This window comes from Terrapene carolina, unplaced genomic scaffold (assembly GCF_002925995.2).
Source record: "Terrapene carolina triunguis isolate 2854851 unplaced genomic scaffold, T_m_triunguis-2.0 Scaffold69, whole genome shotgun sequence".
NCBI classification, from domain to species: domain Eukaryota; kingdom Metazoa; phylum Chordata; order Testudines; family Emydidae; genus Terrapene; species Terrapene triunguis.
In genome coordinates, this window is record NW_020664420.1 from 51,908,519 (window position 1) to 51,929,632 (window position 21,114).

The 21,114-nt window shown below is 43.8% G+C and overlaps 1 protein-coding gene across 2 annotated transcripts in view; it reads left to right on the forward strand.

Annotated features, from left to right (window-relative positions):
- Positions 1 to 21,114, forward strand: part of SLF1 (SMC5-SMC6 complex localization factor 1) — an 82,817-nt gene that overhangs the window by 46,172 nt on the left and 15,531 nt on the right. For both annotated transcript variants that reach the window (XM_024206889.2, XM_026649173.2), the window contains exon 12: positions 2,751 to 2,898. In XM_024206889.2, coding sequence (XP_024062657.1) covers positions 2,751 to 2,898 — 148 coding nt within the window. The remainder of the gene's footprint in view (positions 1 to 2,750; positions 2,899 to 21,114) is intronic.

Here is a 21,114-nt window from a genome sequence, read left to right on the forward strand (position 1 = left end):
ATGATGATTCTTGTCTTCGTGAGTTGGTTGAGGGAACTGCCTGAGCACTGTGTAATTATTTCCCCATTAATATAAATATTCTATACTCAAATAGCTTCCTGTATTGGTAATCAGTTTAATTCAGGTTGGTACATAAAGTGTATCATTTACAAAACAATGATATTAGGAATACTAGGAGCTTTGCTTTTAGCTAATATTTGCAAGTATGCATTTCACAAAGGTGTTTGCCATTTCAACACTCATTTGAACATTTAAGAAACACTCAGATTTACAAAGCCATCGTTTATTTTTAAATACCAAAATCATTATTGATAAAAGGTCTCTTCATCATGTATAAGATTCTTGCCTTCAATTATATGCTAAAACTGCTCATCAAAATAGTTCACTAAGCTGCAAAAGGACTATGTAAAAATGCAAGGGTTAAAATGTTTAGGAAGCATAGTAGAGCTGTACAATAGCAGTATAGATTATTTTAATACTTTTGTTTGAAGTTTTCTATTATGGTTAATAAATAGGAGCTATATAGTTGCACAGTGATTGTTGCCACGCATGATAGTAATTTCTATATTTAATGTGGAAGTTAACTGAGACTTTTTTTATACACATACTCTTTAAAGTATATATCACTACTAGGATCCAGTATCTCACTTGCTATTTTTTGGCAATTTTCATTTAAAATAATTTCATGCATTTTCATAGGCATTACTTTTAGTGGGTTAGGATATCATTTTCTTCAATATAGCATTGAAGCATTCTCTTCAAATCATTAACTAAACAGAAGTGCTTAGTTTATGCAAATGTTGTTTTATCACGTCAGCCAACTGAATGTATGCCAGTCCTGCCAGCTGACATCACAGCAGTAAATTTCATTGTCAAGAATTTGAGAATACAGTAGGCTTTCCTTGGCAGTGGACAGAGGTGAGATACTTAATTGTGGAGGAGTTGTAGCTGCAATTTGTGCATCTGCCAAATTGCTCTGCAGCTCTTTGCTATCTGTTTTGTAGAACACCATTAACATATGCTTTATAAGCAGGTTTCTGGAACAGTGCCAAAAGAGGCTCCATGTGATCTCTGCTCTAGATTAAATCCCTAGAGTGGTGGGAAAGCTGGCCAATCAGCACCCTTCCCCCACCCCAACTGGCCAGTGGGCGCTAGAGACTCCAAGGGGAGGTGGGAGAAACTACCTGGTGTCCCTCATCAGCGAGAGTCTCCCTCACAGCTGGGGCTGTCCCCTTTCATTGCTGGCCCCATCAATTTAGGCAGGTGAGTGGCATTTTGCTCTATAAGCAGCTGCTTTCCCCTCTTACACTTCAAGATACCTGCAACCTTTGCCAGAAAGAAAAATCAGGGAACGAGTAGGATGGAGAGTTGGCTGAGGAACAGGAGAAGGACTCCAAATATCTGGTTCTATTCCTAGACTACTTATGTGATCTTGGGCAAATCACTTAATCTCTTTGCAGTAATTTTGCTTATCTCAGTGGTCCACAAACTATGGGACGCATCCCCTAAGGGCCTGGGCCCCTCAGGAGGAACATTGAGGGGGACGGGGGCACACAGCAGGGCCTGGGCCAGCCCCCACAGTGGGCGGGGAGGGAGTGGCATACAGACAGATTCCATTAACGGTAAGAGGGGGTGTGACTGGAAAAGTTTGCACACCACTGGCTCTTAAAAGTGAATTATAACAAAACAAATTTAAATTCTGTTAATCTTTCCTGCTTTCTATTCCTGACTCTCTTAGGAATATTTAAAATATTTTTTTTACTTATGTAATAAAATACGTATAACAGGCGGGGAAAAAGTGTGCCACTCTTTTTTACCCTTCCCCTGGCCAACTAATTTCCTCAATTCTACCTTCCTCGCTCTTTTTTTAAAATAAAATTTCTCACTCCATCTTAAGTAAAGTATTAGTTTTTCTTCATTTTACTGTGTTCTAAGTGGAGGCTGTCCCTGTGTATTAGATATATTGAGTGTGAGTGTGTGTGTTGGTTTAGAGATACCTTAAGTCTGATTTGTGCCATAGTCTCCATTATTCTTTCATAAATCTCCATCTGATTTATGAAACTCGTACTTTCTCAGTCATTGGTGCTTTCCAGTTCTGCTAAGAGAATTGTTTTTAATATTAATTTGATCCTCAACCAGACTTTGGTCTCAGAAAATTATTGGCAGTATTAAGAAAGTTCCCCATTCCAAAATGCTAGTAGGGAGAGTTTGCCTGTCTCCTGCACTTGTGTTCTGCGGAGCAAAGGACCTCCTTACATCTTCACCTGCCTCTAGCAAACCCATGTCTGGTCAGTCATAATTTAGCTTTAAACTTATATTTGATGATACCTTTGAAAAAAATAATTTTAATGGGCGACAAGGGAGGAAGATTTCTATAAAAGTAAATAAGCAGCTTAATTGAAGTAAATGCACAACTTGAAATCATGCGTTTAAACCCAGACTTGACACCACCTCTTTTGTGTGTGACTTTAAGTATTGATCTCATTTTGCATGTGTTTGTTTTTAAATACTGTAAAGCACTTTCTTCTGAGTCTTCAATTGACTTGTAATTAATGGCATGTTAATCATATTAATCTACCTTGCAAGAGTTAGCACTGGAGCTGGAGAAAGTAAAGTATTTGAGAAAGTTAATTGTCAGCGGAGTGGATCTTTGTTGTTACTGTTGTTACCAACCCATTATCTTTTTTATTTGGTTTTTTTTTTCGGTATTTCATACGTTTATTCTACAAATACTGCACATTCTGTTTTAGGTCTTCAAAGATGAAGTAGCTATACTGCTAACTGGAATTCTTGGAACTGTCGTAGAATATTGGATTCTTTCTGGCTTTATGATGGACAGAAACGTGTTGCATCAAGTGGCAGATGACCTGGCAAATTACGTTGCCATTTCATGTGACGGTGAGTGTCTGGGATACATTTTATATTCTTTTAAATGTTAGTCTCAGATATTAAAATCCTAATTTAAGTTTCCTGTTAAACTATTTTGCCTTTCATTATGCCTGTGCAATCTCATTGCATAGATATTTTAAAATATAAAAAGGGCAATGTTTGACTCTTGTCTATTGACTGATGCAAGGGCCAAAATTTAATAGGCTTTCCTGGCAGATTTCTGCCGGACAGGTTTTGTTTTCATCAGGCTCCAACTCTTGTTAAAATCCCTCTTGAGTTGCAGAGTGGGAGCTCTGCTGCAAATGCTGTCAGCCCAGGAAGAGGCTCAGAGCCTGGGAGGTTTATTGGGGTCTCATACCCCATATCTGCTGGGACTCCACTAGGGACATCTCTGTTAGGTCAGATTATTCCTTCAGCTCTTGAGACTCAGCAAACTGTACCCTCCTCACTGACCAAAGACTTTTTTCAACAAATTTGAAAATCACTTTGAATTCCCATGTCCAGTGCACCTTGATGGAAAAGCACCAGTGTCTCAGCCCACATCCTTAAATCAGTTACTGAGTCACTGGGCAAGAAATCAGATGTTCTTTTGGGTTACCATTTCTCCCAAGGGTAAGACCTGGGGTCTTGTAGGGAAATATCACTACAAGACCCATCACTGCCTCTGAAATTACGTATTAAATAATGAGGAACACCATTTCATAAACTGACCACCACAACCATGATCCAACAGGGATCTCCAGCTGAGAGAAGAACTCTGTCCTCCAGGGATGATCCCAAAGGGGAAAGGAAACAAACAAACAAAAAAAGTGTGTGTGGGGGGAGAGAGAGAGAGAATCTAAAAAAATCATACTCATCTCCCACAAGCTCCTACCCACCAAAAGATACCACAAATGGACTCCCTTTGTATTACCTTCACTCAAACACCAGAGAGAAATCTAGATCAGGGAATAGGTCCAAGTCCTCCTAGTCCAAATAGCTAGCATTACTACAACAGGGCCTGTCTCAGTATAGGAATACAGGAAGTCCTCGGACTTACGTTGGATGCCACTTACGACGCTTTTCAATTGACTGCCCATTTCGTCCCTACGACGCTTGTTTTGCCCTTACAATGCTCGAATTGCATAAAGTTCGCTTGAAGTCACTTCCTGGTTGCGTTATAGTGGTATGGAGCTGGAAGGGGTCGCTTCTGATTGGCTTCGAGGCAGGAGGGTAGCTTGTTGCCGTGTAGGGTTGCTGCTTGTTTTTGATTGGCAGTGCCCGGGGCCGGGAGCCAATGAGAAAGCTTGAACTGTGATTGGCTGAGGCTCAGCATGTGTGCCATTCTCCCTGGCTTTCTGAGCCTGTGTTGCTGGCATTCTGAGCAGCCTATGTGAGTTTATATGTTTATCTGAATGCTATTTACAAAATAGTGTCCAGTAAATACATTGATGTTGCAACATAAGTCATCTATAATTCATTTAGTACAAAAATCTGGGTTACTGTGGTGAAAATAGTGTATCAAGCCTTGGTTCGGGAACCAGTCCCCCCCTTCATATCATTGATTCCTATGGGAAAAGTGGTTTTGCCTTACATTTCAACTTACAGCGCAATTCTGAGGAACTAATTGTGTCTTAAGTCTAAGGACTCATACACACAGGGGGCAGGCACTTCTCGACACCTGGCTCCCATCATCTTCAGCCAGAAGGGTAGGTACAGGAGATATTGCTGCACTGATACTTTCTGGAACTTCAGGTGGTTCTTCGAGTGCCTTGTCCATATATGTTCCTCTAGGCACATGCATACCAACAAAACACTTGAGTTCAGATTATTCTGGCTAACAGTGGCTATTGGGGGACCACACCTGTACCCTGAGTATTCTCATGCCTCTAACTGAGGGTATAAAGGGTGAGATGACCCCAACCGTCCCATAGTTCATTCTCACTGCCCGTGACTAGAAATGCAAATTTTCAGTGGCCTTGTCTCACTCACCCTGCAGTCTATTCCTTGTGTAAACAATTGTAAATAGGTAGGTACTTAATAATTAGTGTTAGGAAATGTTATCAAGAAATTACTTTCTTGCTTTTACAAGGAAAGTTGCTCCTTTATTTTGCCTGTGAGTTACTTCTGGTACTGGGCTCAGTCACTGAACACAAAAGTGTAATGCCTTTAAATGATGGGCATACCAGATACCTACTGTGTCTTGCTGAGGGGCACATTAGAGAAATGTGCCATCTGTAAATCTTTTAATTGAGACTCCCTAGCTCTCTGGGTTCCCTTAAGAAAAAAATGTTTCTTTTGGAGAAAACAGTGCATCTCTTCTCAAACACTGGGATGCCTGAGGCAGAAAGTGCTGAACACTCATGTAAAAGTTGCGGCTCCTGTACCTATAGGGCTTAAGTTCCTACTTCCAAAGATATGTTGTCCTTGCCTGAGTGACAGGGAGGAAAGACCACAGAGAGAAGAGGCGTATGTCTCCTTCACCAGGCCCTTCCTCAAAGAACCACAAATCCCCTCTAGTCTCTGACGTTAAGATAGCACAAGGCCCAAAACAGGGTCCTTTTGGGACCCAGTCAGACACTGTGCCTCAGGAACAGGTTTTTGGTATCACATAAATCGCCTGGTACTGAACCCTTGTCATGGAATTGCCCCAGTTCTCCAAGACTTACTGAAAATTGACGGTAATTGTCCAGCAAGCTTCTCAATCAGCTCTTTTAAAACTCTTGGGTGCAAGTTATCTGGACCTGTTGATTTCAAAATGTTTAACTTCAGTAGCTGCTATTTAACACCCTTTAGAGATATTAGTGGAATGGAAAGAGTGTTATTACCATATGATGAGACTATATCATCTGTTTTTCTCCAACTACAGAATAGAAATATTTATTGAATGCTTCTGCCTTGTTTTGCATTATTATTGATAATTCTACCATTTCCATCTAGTAATGACCAATACCATTGTCATGATTCTTTTTGTTCTTAATATATTTTAAAAACTTCTCATTGCCCTTACTCTGCTGGATATAGATTTCTTCTTGCGTTGCTTTGCTTCCCTTATTTTTCTACAGCTCCTAACTTCTGACTTATATTCATTACTATCAACTTCCCCTTTCTTCCATTTTGTTATATATTATTTTTTAAAATTTTTATAGCCTTCACTTCCCCTATAAACAGATCAGTTTTTAACGATTATGGCCTTCTTCATTGACTGTAGATTTTGGGGCAACTAGTAAGACAGTCTTAAATGATTCCCAATTATCATTCACATTTTTCTGATTTTAAATTCTTCCTTCCAATTGATTTGGTTCATAATTGTTTTCAGCTTTGTGAAATTGGCCCTATTAAAGCACCAACTGTGTGTGTGTGTGTGTGTGTGTGCGCGCGCACATATGTATATTAGTTATATTATAGCACATCATAAATGTGATCAAATCATGATCACTTGTACATAAGCTACCATAAACTTTTAGTTCTGTGTTCAGTTCCTATTTATTTGTTAAGAAAAGGTCTAATTCAGAATTCTCTCATGTTGGCTGTAACACTTTTTGGGTTAGGAAATTGTCATCTATAATGTTTAGAAATTGCAAGGTTGTCTTAGTACTGGCAGCATGAGATCTCCAGTTTCCAAACTGAAAACCAACATGATCATGCATTATAAATAGTTGCATAAGGAAGTGGTCATCCTGTTTCCTAGTGTGATTTGGTGGTCTGTAGCAGACACCAACTAATACCTCATCTTGTCCTTTATGTGTTAGGACATTGCTCCATAAGCATTCAGGATCATTTTCTTCTAGTTATCAGTAAGGCTGCGATTCTGTCATGGAGGTCGCAGAACTCATGGATTCCGTGACTTTCCGCGACCTCCATGACTTTCATAGCTGCAATGATCTCTGGGCTGCGAGAGTAGCTGGCCCCGGGGAGCGCCCGAGCAGCGGTTCCTAGGGCCTCGGAGCAGGGGTGGCTGGGAGCAGTCAGCCCCCGGCGCTAGCCATCAGCCCCCACACCCCCAAAGCAGCAATGTCCGGGGCCCCAGGAATTGCTAAGATTTAATCAGAGGTATTTATATAGTAAAAGTCATGGACGGGTCACAGGCCATGAATTTTTGTTTATGGCCCGTGACCTGTTCATGACTTTTACTAAAAATACCCCTGACTAAATCATAGCCTTAGTTATCAGTGACTCGGAAACAGGTAATGCCATTTTTGACATATAGTGACACTCTCCTTCCCCTTTTGCCCACTCATCATCATCATCACTCCCATAACCGCACTGGTTGTTGGGGCACCATCATGGATGAGAAATCAACCAATCGTCTCCACCCCTGACGATTGTGTGTCAGTGCTTGAGTCTCTGCGAAGTCCATTCCTGTCCACTCTTCTATGTTATCAATCCATCTCTTCTTCTCTTCCCCTGTACTGTCCCTTGGCGGATGATCTTGGATAGGCCAGATGATATTTTTACATAGCCATACCACTTCAGCTTGTGCTTCTTCATGGTCATCAGGAGGTCTTCATATGATCCAGCGCATTGGGTGATGATGTTGTGGACTTCTTCATTAGTGACGTGGTCAAAGTAGGAGATACCCAGGATTTTATGGAAGTATCTCCTCTCTACTACCTGTATTTTCCATTCAAGTTCTGCCGTAACGGTCAACGTCTCACATGCATACAGAAAATCGGAGATGACCAATGCGTGCAGCAGTTTCAGTTTGGATTCCAGGGAGATGTTCTTATTCCTCCAAATTGGCTTTAGCTTTGCCACTGCTGCTGTTGTTTGCGCAGTTCTTGCCCGAATTTCTGCCTTGGATCCTTCATCAGTGATGATTGCCCCCAAATACTTGAACTGTTTCACTGTCTCCAGCTCTTGTCCACTGACAGTGATATGTGAGCTGATCCCATCACATTTGTTTGTTGTCAGCTTGGTTTTCTCTGCACTGATTTCCATGCCATATTTTGCAGAGGTTTCATCCAATTGTTTCACAAGGTTGGCAAGTTCATCTTTGTTGCCTGCCAGGCCATCAATGTCATCAGCGAACCGAAGATTTGAAATTGTTCATCCCCCCAGTGCCAACTGTGCATATGTGATCTAGGGCATCAGTCATTATGCGCTTCAAGTAGATGTTGAACAGTGTGGGCGAAAGAAGGCAGCCTTGCCGGACTCGAACAGTGGTGCGAAACCACTCTCCTATTGTGCCATTGATGAGAACTGCACTGCTGGCCTTGGCATACAGTTGGTTAATGGTAAGAATAAGCTTACAACCAACATTGTACTTCTTCATGGTTCCCCAGAGAGCTTCATGCCATACTCTGTCAAACGCCTTCTTGAAGTTAACAAAGACGTGGTAGATGTCCTGCTAGTTTTATAAGTACTTCTCACATAGAACACGAAGGTTGAAAATCTGTTCCGTGGTACTTCTTCCAGCAGGAAAGCCAGCCTGTTCTTCAGCAATGATATTGTCTGCTTGTGGCTTCAATCTGACTTTCAACATCATTTTGCTGGCTAATTAAGCTTATGGTCCGGTAATTTTGACACAATTGCAGGTTGCCTTTCTTTGGCAGAGTAATGATTAGTGACTGTGTCCACGTGGAGGGCCACTCACCTGTCTGCCAGATCTTGTTGCAGATCTTGGTGAATACATCTATTACTATTTCTCCTCTGAATTTCATCAGTTTGGCTGGGATGTTGTCAATACCTGTAGCCTTTCCATTCTTGAGTGATTTCACAGCTGTCTCCACTTCTTCACATAGTGTTGGAAAGTCATCCTCCTCTGTTGAATCTGGGCTGTCTAAGACACTAAGATCTCCATTTGTCTGGTGGTTGTATAGATCAGAGCAGTAGTTTGTCCACCTATTTATGATGTCCCTTTCTTCTGTAAGACTGTTCCCTTCTTTGTCTTGGATTGCATTAGCTTTGGTCCATCTCTCCTTTATCAGAGCTTTTACAACCTGGAAGGCTCGTTTGCTATTTTTATTACTGATACACTCTCTTTAATTTTAGAACATTGTTTTTCAATCCATATCTCCTTGGCCATTTTCATTCCTTTCTTGATCTTTCTCCGAATCACTCTGTATTTATCAGCTCCCTCAGTGCTGTTCTTGTCTTTCTTAAGTTCTCTTCTAATGTCACACATTTGTAGTATTTCATTTGTAACCCATGGTTTTGTCTTATGATGTTTCCCAAGGATGTCCATTGCTGCCTCATTCATTACAGCGTTGAAATTGTTGGTCATTGTTTCTACGTCTTCCTGTAGAGCAAGTAGCGGGGCAAATTTTCCACCGATCATTGCTTGGAATGACTCTGCAATGTTTCGGTCTCTGAGTCTTTCTAAATCAAACTTGGTTCTGGTGAACTTTGGCCTGACGATTTTCCTTAGCCACAACCAAAAATTTAGCATCAAAAATTTAGGTCGTGATCACTTCCAATATCAGCACCAGGGAAGCTCCTTGTTTTAGCTCTGTTAATCCCAGAACGAAATTGGTTTTGCACCATGATGTAGTCGATCTGGCTGTGATGTAGACCATTAGGTGTGTGCCATGTTGATCACCTGGATGCTTTATGTGCTTTTAATGTGTTTGCAAGAACCAGATTGTTATAGCTGGCAAACTCCAAAAGTCTCAATCCTCTCTCACTGGTTACCGCATTACAGAAAGGGCCACAATAATCTCGCCAATCTGCCTGTGCAGCAGTACCCACTTTAGCATTCCAACCTCCTTGTACAATCAGGATATCTTTCTTGTGTACCTTATCGATGATGTCTTGGATCTGATTGTAAAAGTCTTCAATTTGCTCATCGTCATAGTCTGTTGTAGGGGCGTAGACTTGTACCATTGTGATATTAAACGGTACTGCCTTTAAACAGATTGAAATAAGCCTGCTGAAGGCATCCTAATACTGAATTCTTGATATCTTTATGCACAAGAAATCCTACGTCGTTGACATGCTTGTCCTCTCCATTGTAATAGAGTACATGGCCTTCTTCTATTAGTACCTCTCCAAAGTTCTTCCATCTGACCTCCGAGATTCCTAGGATGTGCCAGGTGTGGTGTTCCATTTCGTACGTGAGTTCTTTCAACCTCCCTATTTGGCTCAATGTCCTTACATTCCATGTGGCTATGGTGATGTTATCTGTTCCACAGATCCTCTTTGTTGGGGTTACACCAGTAGTATACTTGTCGCGTCTGCCCTGGTGGGAGACGGATGGCACGGTCATTATTAATCCAGGCTGCAATCAGTCCGATATGGACATTGATGACTTGCTCATTATATGATGTGTCTTGGGCAAATTTCTAACCCGGCGGAGCCCATCTCTCTCCAGGCAGTTCCCTTTTAGTCGCCTCTTACAACATGCAGGAGGAGCAGTGGGCCTATTCTGTCCATGGACCCACAGGGGAACTTTTGCCCACTCAATCCTTCCTAAATAGGCTATAACCATTGATTTTTAACATCCCAGTCATGGTTAATCATCCCATTGGTTTTAGTAATATCAACTAGATCATATTTATGCTCCTAAGAGGAATTCAGATCGCTCATTTGTTTGTTATCCAGACTCCTAGTATTGGTGTATAGGCAATTCAAAAATTTCTTCTCTTCATGTGCTTGGTTCCTTGATTAATTTTGTTCTCAACATCTCAATATTGTGCTAAGTGCTCTTATTGTCCCTCTTTTTACCCTTCCCTTTTGCTATTTGCTTAATGCCCTCCTGAATACTCTAGCCAGCCTTTCCCAAAGGAGATTGGTTCCCCTTCTACTGAGATGGAAGCCACCCAAGCTATACAGCCCCTTCTCCCCATAGAAAGTGGGCCAGTGTTCCACAAAGCCAAAACCCTCCACCCCGTACCTAGCCAGTAGTTCCCTTATGCATATCAATATTCCTGACCCTACTGGGCTCTGTGTGGAATACACCACACCAGAAGACCAGTGTCTACTTCCTAATCTGGGGATAGATTCCTTTTTCCACCTCACAAGGGGGCTTTACCACCAGCTCAATCTGTTCCTCTGCCAACTGTAAACAGATTATTCTTCTTCGAGTGCTTGCTCATGTCCATTCCCATGTAGGTGTGTGCTCGCCCCGAGTGCCAGTGCTGGAAAGTTTTTCCCTCAGTGGTATCAGTTGGGTCAGCTCTGGTGCCCCCTGGAGTCGCGGTCTCATAGCACTGGTATAAAGGGCCCTGCCAACCCGCCACTCCCTCAGTTCCTTCTTACCACCCATGACGGTTGCTGGAACTGACTCGTTCTTGCTTCTGCTAGTACTCCTCAGTGTACTTTTCTCTATTATTGTATTGTTGATTGAATTTAGTAGTTAAGTTTCTTTTATTAATTAGTAATTTAGGAGCTTCCAGCTAAGTGAGGTTAACCCCTCCCCCTCCCAGCACTGGGGCATACCTCAGTCTCTGGGTTTCAAGCCTTGTGAATCTTGTCACCAGCCTGTGCCTGTGAGTGACCCCAATTCGAGCTGCCTCAAGTGTCTAGGGAAAGCTCATATGCAGAAGCGGTGCAAGATTTGTAGGGACTTTAAGCCCCACACCAAGGAGGACAGACACGCTAGACTCCGCTTTATCCTCATGGAGGCAGCACTGTGACCTCCATCAGAGTTGGGCCACTTGGAGTTGGCACCAAGTACGTCAGCCTTAATGAGGAGCACCCCTGCTTCACATCGGGACATCTGGCACTTTTCCCCCATCTCCATCACTGAGGCAAGACACTCCGACTGGGTCTAAGCAATCATGGCACTATCAAACATCCCCGTGCCGAAGAAGGATGCACCAGCAAGAGAACCTAGGTACCGATCACCATCGCTGGTGCCCAGGAAGAAGAAAAGGAAGACCGACAGATGCTGCTCACCAACACCGAGGTCAGCGGGACAGAATGACACTGGTAGGGTGCGACTTGCGTCAGGCCACCCTGTGGCACCGACAATCCGCACTGCAACATCGACTCCAGTCCCGGAACGGGAGCCACTGAGTCCAGCAGCAATAGACTCACTGCCACAAGAGAGGCACCAGAGCCCTACAATTCTGCTGATACCGTCAATGCTGGAGGTATTTGCGTCGCCAAGGGACTTGCTTGTGCTACTGATACTGACTCCCTGGCTGTACAGGAGCTGTCAGTGGTGGCACTGATGGGAAAGACTTCTTCAGGCTTGAGGCCTCAGATAGTTTCAAAGGGGAAACCAGCCATGATGGCACAACCCCGGTCCCCTCCCTCCCGGCACCACTCACCGACGCCGGTCAGCACCGTTCTGCCCTGGTTTCCGAAGGGATCTTCAGAGATGGACTCGGGCGGAGTCTTGCATCTCGTGGAGGAGTCAGCACTGCCATTCCAGCAGATGTTATCCTACTATGGTTCCATCAGCAGCGTGGCCACCGGGGCAGTGGCAGTTCCCTGTGCAATAGCCTTTCTGGAACCCTTGGATGTTTCCAGCGTAGCTGGGTTCCCATTCTAGGAGGTCATATTCAGTGGCTTTGGAGACCACACTGCTTCTGCCACCAGCACATGGTCCAGGCTCTAGTACTGAGGCTGGTGCCGTGTATCAAGAGATGGCATCGCGGGACCCAGCCAGTGCCAAGGGTTAAGAGCAGTGCCCAGTGCTGGTTCAGGCATCTTCCTCCTCTTCCACAGATGAAGCACTCATGGGAACTGATATTGCGTCCCTTAGGAGGATTATAAGGCGCATCAAGAGCTCCTAAGGAGGGCAGTTCAGAACCTGGGTATCCGGGGGAGGAAATTAGAGAGTCCTCCCACTCCCTTGTGGACATCTTGGTGGCAACAGACCCTGCGAGAGTGGTGTTGCCCCTGAATGATACCATCATGAACCCCAGGGCATTGTGGCAGACCCCACCGATCAGCAGGCACTCCTGAGTAGGTAAACCTTCAACTCCTGGGACCCTATGGAAAAAAATTAAGGAATTGCTACCTCAGGAGTCAGGATGAGAGTTTGTGGCTATTGTTGAGTAAGGCAAGTCCGTGGCAAAAGCGTCACTACAGGCAGCCCTGGATGCAGCAGACTCTGCAGCCCAATCCATGGCTTCAGCTGTGGCTATGCAGAGAAGCTTGTGGCTTCAATCCTCAGGCTTATCGCATGAGGTCCAACAAACTTTGCAGGACCTCCCCTTTGAGAGTACGTCACTCTTTTCTGAGCAGAAGGACTCCAAACTTCACAGTTTAAAGGATTCAAGGGCCACACAAGTCCTTGGGCCTTCATACTCTGGCCCCCTTCAGGAAGCATTATAAGCCACAACTAATGGCTCGCTTCTCCCCCCGCCCCCTCCCCCCGCCTCCCGCCTGCTCGACAGGACTATAGTAGGAGGAGGAGCAGGGGCTACAGGAGACCTCCGCCACAGTCTTCATCTGCATCTGCACCCCCTAGATACTCAGTGGGGTCAAAGCAGGCTTTTTGATAGGACGTTTGGGAACTATCTGCCAGGACAGTTCATGGATCCAAATTCCCCAATTTTTGTGGACCAATTATCCCACTTCTGTTGGGCATGGGTCCATATCATCTCGGACTGATGGGTGCTATGCATGATAGCACTGATATACACCCTTCAGTTTTTTTGTTCCCCTCCTTTCAACCCTCCCTCCCCATCTTTCTTCTCAAGAGCAGCTTCTAACCCAAGAGGTGCAGTTGCTCCTAAGGGTGAGAGCAGTGGAGGAGGTTCCACCAGAGCTAAAGGCCCAGGGTTCTACTCCCTCTGTTTCCTAATCCCAAAAGGCAATGGCAGTCTCAGACCAATTCTGGACCTATGAAACCTCAACAAATTCATGAAGAAGCTGAAGTTCTGCATGGTCTCTTTGGCCTCCATCATTCCTTCCTTGGACTGAGGGGACTGGTATGCTGCCCTCGACTTTAAAGGATGCTTATTTCCATCTTTCAGGGACACAGAAGTTTCCTCAGATTTGTCATGAACCATGTGCACTACCAATTTAGGGTGCTCCCGTTCAGTCTCTCGGTGGCCCCTTGGGTGTTCATGAAGTACATGTCATTGTACCCTTCCTGGTCAGAGGTTGGTCCAGACTTCAGGTAGAGGCAGATGTGAGACTAATATTGTTGACCTTCTAGTACTTAGGTCTGCTCATAAATGCGCAGAAATCCACCTTCTACCTGGTCCAGAGGATAGAATTCATCAGGGTAATTCTCTAGAGCTTCTCTTCCAGAAGCACGCTTCCAAGTAATAAAGAGGCTTAAATAAAGCCTCAGGAATCACCCTGTCACCATGGTGAGAAATTGCTTACAGCTCCTGGGCCACGTTGGTATCTTGTACCTATGTGGTTCAGCACACGAGATTTCGTCTCAGATCCCTCCAAGCATGGCTGGCCTTGGTTTACTTGCCAAGCTGATACAATCTAAACTCAGTTACAGTTCCCCCATTGGTGATTACCTCCCTCGAATGGTGGCTAGTCCTGCCAGGAGTGTGTGCAGGAGTCCCTTTCTCAAGACCCCAACCATCAGTGTCCCTTGTCACAGACAATGGGATGGAGAGCACACTTGGGGTCCCTCAGGACTCAGGAACTTTGGTCTCCAGAAGAGCTTTTGTTATACATCAACATCAGAGAGCTCAGGGCAGTTTGCATGGTCTGCCAAGCATTCCAACCCCACATAGCGGGCAGGTGTGTGTCAGTCCTTACAGACAACAGCCATGCTCTATATCAACAGGCAGGATGGAGTATACTCCTCTCACCTGTGCCAGGAGTCACTGTCCTTATGGGAATTTTTCATAGCCCACTCGATTCACCTCGAGGCCTCCTATCTGCCAGGTTCTCAGAATGAACTAGCTTATCATTTCAGCAGGGTCTTCTCCAACCATCGTGAGTGGTCCATCTGCCCAGAGATCCTACAAGTCATCTTTCAGAAGTGGGGAATGCCCCAAATAGATCTTTGAAACAAAGCACAACAAGAAGTGTCTCCAATTCTGCTCTTTCCTGGGCCATGGTCCAGGATCTTTGACAGGAGCCTTCCTCTTGCCTTGGACCGGTCATCTGTTCTACGCATTTCCACCCATTCCTCTCATACACAAGGTCTTGCTGAGGATCAGACGGGCAGAGTGCGAGTCATTTTGATAGTCCCAGCCTGGCCATGACAGCACTGGTTCACTATGCTCCTGAACCTGCCAGTGGAAACACCAATCCAGACCTGATATCCCAGGACTCTGGTCACCTGCATCACCTGAACCTTGATTCCCTTCATCTTACAGCCTGAAAGCTCCATGGCTGAACCCTTTGGCGCTCCAGACCGATTCAAGAAGTTCTTTTAGGGAGCAGAAAGCCATCCACTAGAGCTATGTACCTGGAAAAGTGAGAGAGATTCTCGATCTGGTCGGCGCAGAAAGGTCTCTCACTCATGTGGTCATCAGTGCCCTTCATTCTGGACTACTTGCTACACCTGAAGCAGCAAGGGCTATTGGTGTCATTGATTAGAGTCCACCTGTATGCAATTTTGGGTGTCACCTGTGGGTGAAGGGCCAGTCTGTCTTTGAAAACCAATCTGCAGTCGGTTTCTCAAGGGTTTGACAGACTACGCCCCCAGGTACGTCAATCAATCCCACCCTGGGATCTCAACATGGTATTGTCGAGACTCATGGGTTCCCCATTCGAGCCATTGGCAACGTGTCCTCTGCTCAACTTGTCCTGGAAGGTGGCCTTCTGGTGGTTACTACTTCAGCGAGAAGGGTCTCCTAGATTAGGGTCAAGTATCAAAGGGGTAGCCGTGTTAGTCTGGATTTGTAAAAGCAGCAAAGAGTCCTGTGGCACCTTATAGACTAAGACGTATTGGAGCATGAGCTTTCGTGGGTGAATACCCACTTCTTCGGATGCATGAATTCACACACGAAAGCTCATGCTCCAATACGTCTGTTAGTCTATAAGGTGCCACAGGACTCTTTGCTGCTAGATTAGGGTCCTTACTCCATACCTGGGATTCTTCAAGGACAAGGTCCAGCTGCATCCTCAACCAGCCTTCCTCCCAAAGATGGTTTCACAGTCCCATAGTAACCAGGACATATTCCTTCTGGTCTTCTATCCGAAACCGCAAGCCAACAAACAGGAGCAGAGACTTTACTCACTAAATGTCAGATGCACGCTGTCCTTCTACACAGGTCTAAATTGTTTTGGAAAACTACTCAACTTTCTGTGGATGTTGCAGACTGGATGAAGGGTCTCCCAGTCTCAGCCCAGAGATATTCCAGGACACGTTATATATAATGACTGCCACACTGGAGATTCCCGTGGACATAGTCCAGGAAAAAAAAAATCACTCAAGCTCTGGAACATCATCCACACTTTGGTTCCTGGAAGACTTGCAATACTCATCATAAGGGACTTTTAGAGCTGTCTAAATTGCTCTGGCAGATGCCTGCCTCCCTGTCACCAACTTTGAAGAGAGGAGACTGCCACCTTCAAGTTCCTTCCTAGGTTTTCTAGCAATTTTATACATACTCCATAGTGGGGTCATTAGTTGTTACTGTGGCTAATGAGAGGTCGAGACAAAGCCAATTAAAAGTGACACCAAAAGAGAAGGAACCCCAAAAAATTTAAATTTGGACAAAATATTTCACAACAGTCCTCTAAATGAGAATTGCCAACTGCCAAGCCCTATTTGCAAATTATGATTATGTGAATTGGGAGTCTCTGGTTAAATTCTCATTTCAGGATCTGAGCCAATTAAACACCTTCATAGACTCAGACTCATAGACTTTAAGGCTAGAAGGGACTCTCGTGATCATCTAGTCTGACCTCCTACACATTGCAAACCGCATAACCTCGTCCACCTACTCCTGTAATAGGCTCATAACCATGGGCTGAGTTACTGAAGTCCTCAAATCTTGATTTAAAGACTTCAAGTTACAAAGAATCCTCCATTTACTCTAGTTTAAACCAGCAACCACCGTGCCCCATGCTGCAGAGGAAGGCTAAAATCCACCAGGGTCTTTGCCAGTCTGACCTAGGAGGAAATTCCTTCCTCACCCCAAATATGGTGGTCAGTTAGAGCCTGACATATGGGTGAGACCCACCAGTCAGATATCTTGGAAAGAATTCTTGGTAGTAACTCAGAGCCCTCCCCATCTAGTGTCACATCTGTGACTGTTGGAGACTTTTGCTAGTAACAGTCGCTGAAGGGCAATATGCCATTGTATGCAATCTCATCATAAACTTATCAAACTCAGTCTTGAAACAAGTGAGGTTTTTTGCCCCCACTACTCTTCTTGAAAGTCTATTCCCAGAACTTCACTTCTCTGATGGTTAGAAACCTTTTGTCCGATTTCAAGCCTACACTTATTGATGACCAGTTTATGCCCATTTGTTCTTATGCCAACATTGACCCTAAATTTAAATGAACTCCTCTCCCTCCCTGGTGTTTATCCCTCTGATGTATTTATAGACAGCAATCATATCTCCCCTCAGTATTTGATTTGATAGGCTTAAAAAGGTCAAGCTCTTTAAATCGTCTCTTATAAAGTAGATTCTCTAATCAACCTAGTAGCCCTTCTCTGCACCTATTCCAGTTTAACTTCATCTTTCTTAAACATGGGAGACCAGAATCTATCTTCATTGCATGTAAGGGCAGTGGAAGTCTGTATATATGCTAGTCAGACCTCACCTGGATATATTAGTACACGTTCCACCAGAATTTCTGCCATCATTAAATTGATGGAAGGACCCTCTAAAAGTCTATGATGGAATGCCAGTCTCCACTCCATTACAATCAAAGACATTCATTACATATGCCTCCAAACTATGATGGGGAACCCATTTGGATGACCTTCAAATAAAAGGTATGTGTACTCTTCAGGAAAAAATACTCCACATAGAAAATGTCTTGGAGCTAAGAACCATATGCTGGGTGTACACAGCTTTCTTCCTACTTCTTGAAGGACTGACCATCAAAATGATGACTGACAATATTACAAATATGTTTTACATAAACAAGCAGTGGGGCGGAGGTGGGAGAGCAAGATGCACCTCTCTGTGTCAGCAGGCTGTGCATCTGTGAATTTTTCATATCTGCAAGAGCCAAGTGGGGTCATCCAACCATAGACCTATTTGCCACTAGAGAAAATGGGAGGTGTCAAAAGTTCTGCTCCAGAGGAGGCAGAGTTAGGGATGCCTGTCCAATACATTTATAGTCACATGCTCCCTAGACCTGATGTAAGCTGACTCTCCAATTCCATTAATTCTGAGAGTTCTCAGGAAGCTCAGGCAGGACTCTGCTAGAATTATCATGGTAGCTCTAGCATGACTGAGACAGTTCTGGTACTCAGAGCTAAAGAATCTATTCTCCAATACAGTTACTTCCCCAGCCAGAGGCGAAATCACAGAAGCATGGTCAAATGGTTCATCTGAATCCATGGTCCCTGCATCTCAAAGTATAGATGCTGGCAGGCTGATAGTGGAAAGATCCTGTTAATCTGAAATACAAAACATACCAATACACAGTAGACAAGACTCTGTCAGGCGTACTTTATGCCACTAAATGGAAGAGATTCATGGTCTACTACATGTTCTTTCTTTACATCACAACAGTCTTTCTGGTAGCAATAACATCATCCAGAAGAAAAGGGGACCCCATATACAATTTTTCATGAAGACAGAGTGTCATTAAGACTTTTTGTCAGCAGTGGTCTCTGACTTTCACTTCACTCAGGTCATCCACTTATCTATATTCCCCCTCCCCCCCAACCCACATTCAAATAAAGACAAGGCTAAGATCCACACTCTGTTTTCAGGTCACTCTTCTTTTACATAAATAGGTATCCCCTAGATTATTCTTAGTTTATGGAGACATTGTTAAAGCACAGACCATTTCAACACAGACTTTCTAACTGGCTCTCTAGCTGTATTAAGCTATCATATGAATTGGCAATCATACCTATTAGGGTGAACAATCACTCTGCTGGGGCACAAGCAACCTCCATTGTTTCTTTAAGAAATATTCGCATTCTAGAGATTTGTCGGGCAGCTACTTGGGACACAATACATACATGCATCGAGCATTACTCTATAATGGAGAACTCATGCTCTGATGTTCGTTTTGATGGAGCTTTCCTACAAACACTATTTAGATAGACTCTTAGCACCCACCTCCTGTGATCTAGGTCACTGCTCCGAGTCACCAACTGTGGAATATATATGGACAAATACTCAAAGAAATTCTTACTTCACAGTAACTGTGGTTCTTTGAGACATTTTGTCAATATATATTCCACAACTTAGCCCCTTCCCTGCCACTATGGAGTCTGCTAACACCTGTATTCTATATTGGCAAAAGAAGTAAGGGGTGGTTGAGTTCGCCCTTCCCTTTATGCTTTCAGTTGGAGGTGTGAGGTCACTTAGGACGCAATGAAGCTCCCAACGGACATTGCTGGCCAAAAGAATCCAGATTCAAGTGAACTGGACATGTGTACACACAAACACACTAGTTTCTGTACACAACACATCTCAAAAAATCCCTACCACAGTTACTGTAACGTAAATTAAATGTTTCCTCCTTTGCATCCCTTCTACAGGCCCTGTCCAGCCTTGAGGATTGACAAGAAATGTCAGTCTATCCTGATAGAAATATCTCACCTCTGAGCACTTGAGCCTGCCCCACAAGACAAATAATCCTCCCCCAGGCTCTAGTCTATATCCTTCATAGTAAGACAAGATCTAGATAAGATCACAGACAGTCTTATACCTCAAGAGGCTAAACAGTTGATATAAAGCCTCTAGCTTTCACTATTGTTATGTCTCCAGAAGACCTTCTGACATTAGTGCACCTGGCAGAGGCTTTTTCACATATTTCAGTCAGATTATGTCATTGGGCTTTTCACCTATGGAAACTATCATAATTGTTCTAAAATAGCACCCTTCAAACTGTCCTCCACTCCCCAGAATGTCCACGGGGTGCTGATAGTAATGATAGTCTGGCTAATGAGTCTAGGGATTTCTATACCTATTTTTAGCTGTCACCACAACATAGCCAAGAAGTCCATGGGATTTAGACAAGCAGTTGCACAGTTCTCTTGATCTTTTCAGCAGGAAGCATCTGCTGTCCTAAAACTGTCTCCTTTACCCAATTTATACTGAGTTGGGTGGATCAGTTATTGAGTGGCAAGTTCTAAACAGAATGGGATATTCCTACAGTATAGTAGAGATTCTCCTAGCCTTGTGCAGGCCCTCTTATCTATCTGCCTCAGTAAGTGTTTTGACAAAATCCCCTGCTAGTACAAGATAGAAGGGTTAGCCTTAGGAAATCAGCCATACCTCTTCCTCTGAATTTCTTACACAATATCCTAGATCTAGGCCTCCGTGCTCTCACCATCACATCTCCATTCTTTCAGTGAATTTTAAACAAAAACCTAAACTTTGGCTGCTTGCAATCTCTAGTAAATACCTCAGTACCATCAGGTTATCTTGAGGCAGCTAATTATTTAAATGAACAGTTAGAACGATCTTTTCTACCTAGAATCTGCTCACAGTGCTACAGACCCTTATGATCCATCTTTTCAAGCTGAAGGCATCTAGTTCCTTTCAGTAAAGACCTGCTTCCTGGCTGCAGTTACATCAGCAAGAAGAGTCTATAAGATCTCTATTTAAAAGAGAAGACTTTTTCCATAAGGGACAAGGTAGTCCTCCATAATGAAAGTTAACCGTACAGGTTCCATACTCAACAGGAAATTATTCTTCAGTTATTTTGCACAAAGCCTCAATACCTGAATGAAAATGCATGGCATGTGATAGGTCTGAGAAGAGAAATTTCAAATCCAGCTTAGTAGAGCTGAGCAGTTCATGAAAATGTCTGTTTACTTTTACACTAAATGCCTGGGTCTAGGTGTACTTTACAGTTGGGGGTTTCAGTGCTGTACCACTGAAGTATATTCAACCACAGATACATTGATTCCAGAGCCGAAAAGACCCTGTCATACTAGTGTCATACTAGGAACAGAGAGAGTCAGCCTTTACAGAAAAAGATCTGTAAAGTTATCAGCTGGTTATCTAGCTACACTTTTTATAAAGCACCACAGGCATAACCTTCGTTCCTTCTCAGAAGCTTCCTTTGGAAGAAAGGTACTCTAGCTTGTGGCCTCTAAATAATGTTATAGTACCTTTTGGGGAAAGAGAAGTCTTAATGTGCTGCTTACCTCTCTCTCTTCCTCCCTAGCAATTTGTTTTTCTTTACTGTTCACTGAATCCCAAATTTACAAGGTAGAGGTCAGAGTCTAGAATGGAATGCTTGTTACCTGACCACTTCCTGTCTGGAAGTGATCTCCCCAA